The sequence below is a fragment of the Morone saxatilis genome, unplaced genomic scaffold (assembly GCF_004916995.1).
Source record: "Morone saxatilis isolate NCDOM2014 unplaced genomic scaffold, NCSU_SB_2.0 Contig19, whole genome shotgun sequence".
In the NCBI taxonomy this organism is placed as follows: domain Eukaryota; kingdom Metazoa; phylum Chordata; class Actinopteri; family Moronidae; genus Morone; species Morone saxatilis.
Window position 1 is genome coordinate 20,943,269 of NW_023339751.1, and position 3,749 is coordinate 20,947,017.

The 3,749-nt window shown below is 40.0% G+C and overlaps 1 protein-coding gene across 1 annotated transcript in view; it reads right to left on the reverse strand.

Annotated features, from left to right (window-relative positions):
• LOC118329699 (protein kinase C epsilon type-like) overlaps positions 1-3,749 on the reverse strand; it is a 68,414-nt gene that overhangs the window by 40,981 nt on the left and 23,684 nt on the right. Inside the window, exon 2 of the mRNA XM_035663945.1 lies at positions 2,626-2,689. Coding sequence (XP_035519838.1) covers positions 2,626-2,689 — 64 coding nt within the window. The remainder of the gene's footprint in view (positions 1-2,625; positions 2,690-3,749) is intronic.

A 3,749-nucleotide genomic window follows, 5' to 3' on the forward strand; every position in this document is an offset into this window, starting at 1 on the left:
CAGTATATCAGAGAGTATGAGCAACACAGTGTTTGTAAAATTAATTTGAGGGTAACGGATGTAAAACAGATGTAAAGATTGAGAAAGAGGAAAAGGCAGCAGGGAAGTGTTACTCAACACATAAGGACTTACTTACTTTTACAAAGCTTTTGCTGAGCAACCACAAGCTTTTTAGACAACACACACATCCACAGGACACACAGCACATCAAAGAGACATCAGCCATCAGAGAGAGAACAGTTGTCTCATGTACCTGATATATTGTATACAGTATATATGTAGGTGAATGTAAATACTGTATTCAGAAAATATATATAGGAGTGTATGTGTAAATTCTAGGGCTGTACCAGATTTGGATTTGGCTGTTCAATACCAAGATTCAGCTATTAGTGCATTTTTTTTCCAGGTCAGCACCACACTAAACTCCTTTATCAGCAGTTCATGCAGTGGAAACACATGGGCTACATGAGTCTCGTGTTTTAGGATACCTCAGGTTTTAATACCTTTCTTCACCATCCAATTTCCACACCGTCAGAGAAAGTCTACGTCCCAGTGCACCACAGTATGTCTCTCCTGCCGGGCTGCTGATAGCACAGTGGACGGCAGAGGACGTTGTACCACTGCTTGGTTCCAAAGTGTTTTAGCCGGCTTCACTGACAATATAACATATCAACTATCACTCTTCTCCAGTTCTGTCACAGTTAGTTCTATGGTTTGTGGTCATTTTAAGACTTGGTTTGTAAAGTTTACGGCCTGCCAAGCTGTTTCAACCGACAAGAACATGCAGGACCATGCAGGTTCTTCTTGACTGATGATTCGAATCATTGAATTTTTGTGGTCAACCCTAGTAAATTTATGTATTGTCATGTATTTTATGTGTTACAGAGAAAGCAGGAAATACCAAAATTGTGGGTTACTTGAGAGGCACTGATCTATTGTTATTATTACATATTTCCTTCTCATAAAAATTCCCACTAAAAGCACAACAATAATACATTACCATAATGTATAAATGATCTAAAGCAACATTAGCATGGCTGTAATGTAGATCAATATGAATGTGGTTGATTAGCCAAGATACACAATTTCCTTCCAAGTAATTTGACTGAAAACCCACAAAGAAAAAACCCATTAAACTTATTAGAACTGGTTTATAATTCTCTCTAGTTCATTTTCCCTCAACCGGAAACAGCTCTTACTGTCATAGTCTTGCCCATCATTTACACTGCAGAAAGGCTGTAAACATTACGTTAAAATTTCGTAGAGCAGGTTTAACTGCAATCATATGTACAGGCCTCTCTTTAAGCCTGTTCAGACACGTAAAAGGCCCACTTACATAAAGTCATGAGAGGGCTCTTCATTTGATAGTACGTTGACATGCCTTTTTAAATGTAGTTACACCATTTACTCCCTGGAGGGAAAACCGCAATACTTAACACAGATACTACCTTCACTACAGTTTGTGCTCACAGGATTTGTTAGGAACAAGTAAACGGCTCACTCTGAAGTAATAAAATGACATTTTTGGATATGGAGATTTCAGAACTGACTGATGTATGGAAGGAACTTAAAAAAGACAATACTGCAATACTGAACAAACATTTTCATCTGAAAGACACTAGTATCAGTATGTATATGGAGTTTATTTTTTCATAAATTGTCTAAAATAATGGAAAATTAGTTTGTATTGTATTCCTCCACAAAATTAACCTAAATTTCAACCAAACAAACTGTGGAGTTTTTACATATATCTATAGATATGTACATATATGTTTCATCTGATGCAATAATGTTTCAATTCTCACATTTTATGCTGTCGTTGCTGCAGCGTGGTAAACCCACAACTTCCACATAAATTCTTATGAAGTTCTATCGAAAGTTCAGTCAGGAAGACTTTCGCGTATAGGCCTGTTGCTCATTTCATTTTCCATCCTGCATTCACTCCTCTCACACATGCTCTTGCGTAATTTCCTTGTGGCCATTATCTGGGGCTGTCAATTGTGACACCAGCTGTTCTGGTTCTGTTGAACAGCTGGTCACATCTGTCCAATAGCACAACGACGCACCTGCAGCATTAGCCTCGCCTCGCCTCGCTGCTGTCTTTTTAAATATAATTCTCTCTCTCTGCCTTCGGTACTTTCACACTGCTGGTATGCGTACCCATTCAGCTCCCCATCTCTACCCAGTCTTCAAAGATTCATCAGCTTACCCATCAGCCTGTATTTATTGTATTATATTTATTAAAAGGCAGACTCAATGTAGAAAGATTGGGCTGGCAGCAGCAGCGCCACAGCAACAATGCTCTCTGTGTGGACACCACAGGCGTGCGAGCCGCGGGTCCTCAGCGAGTCACGCACTGCTCATTGAAATGGAAGTTTTCAGTAAAAATAAGAGGAACTCGTTTTTCAACATTAGCTGTGACAGCCACAATCACAAAGATACATTCCTGCTGCCACTTAATAGTGCTCAGCGGATAATCCAGACAAATAACATGACAGCCATGGACGCATAGATTATTGCTTTAGACTGTACTGGAACGATTACACAGCAGCTCTTTTGTGTCATTAACAGAAAAAAACAACAGAAGAAAACTACAGCATCACAGATATCACACTGAATTCTTACCTTCACTGGAAGATCCTGATAGGTCAATAACAACATACACCTTTCCCTCTGGCTCCAGGTCAATCTGCAGACATAACAGAGGATAAGGGAGGACAGAGGGAGGGTAAAAAGGGACAAGGGGAAGGAGAAAGTGGAAGAAAAAAGAGACAAGAAGAGAGAGTTGAGTACAAAATATGAACACAATGTAGGAAGTACTAACACCATGTAATTTTAACCGAGATAAATGATCCTTCTGCTGGTATTCAACAACCACAGCTCTTACAAGTCTTACACTAGGTTTCTATCTGAGTGTAAGATACTTAGAACTCACATCAAGCAGAAAATGCATCATGTTTTTCTGATGACCAGTGAAAGAACTACATTGTTTGGGGGGAAAAGAGGCTAGAAAGGAAAGATCACCACTTCTTACAATGTACAACTGAAACAGAGGAAAGCAAGTCATAACATGTTTTACAGTAAAAGACCACCAAACCAACACGACCACTGAGCCACCATTACCACACACTGCAACCAGCGTGGACTGCAAGCACTTTCACTGTCGATTAAACTGCCAGTTATTTTGTCAATCAGCCGATCAATCGTTTGATAGAATTGCATAAAATTGCTTTTTATGCAAGAGTTCACTCACAGACAACAAAGAAAGCCACTCTGACGTCAGCCCCAACATGATTATTTGATGTCATTCTGCACTGATTTTCCATAATGTGCTGTAAATTGTTGTTGGAAAAAAAAAAAATTAAGCCACCCACCCACTCACTCACCACCACCACAAACGTGTTTCCAACCTGTGGGAGACTGTGTCATCGTAACATCCTGTCTGGCCAGAATCTCACAGTATCACTTGCAACATGGCGTTAATGATGTGGTAACATGTAGAAGAAAGTTAGAGAACAACAGAGACTTACAGCGAACTAGAGGTTGACACATATCCTGTCACACACCCACACGTCCCATATACACCTCACACACACACACACACACACACACACTGGAGTCGTTTATGTGTTTAGGCCAGAGAGAAGCTCTGGGAGTGAAGACAACTGCTGCTCTGCAATCTATTGAGTGTCTCACGTGTGTTTGTATATACAGAATAATAAGTGTGTGTATGTGTGAGTGAGTGAGTG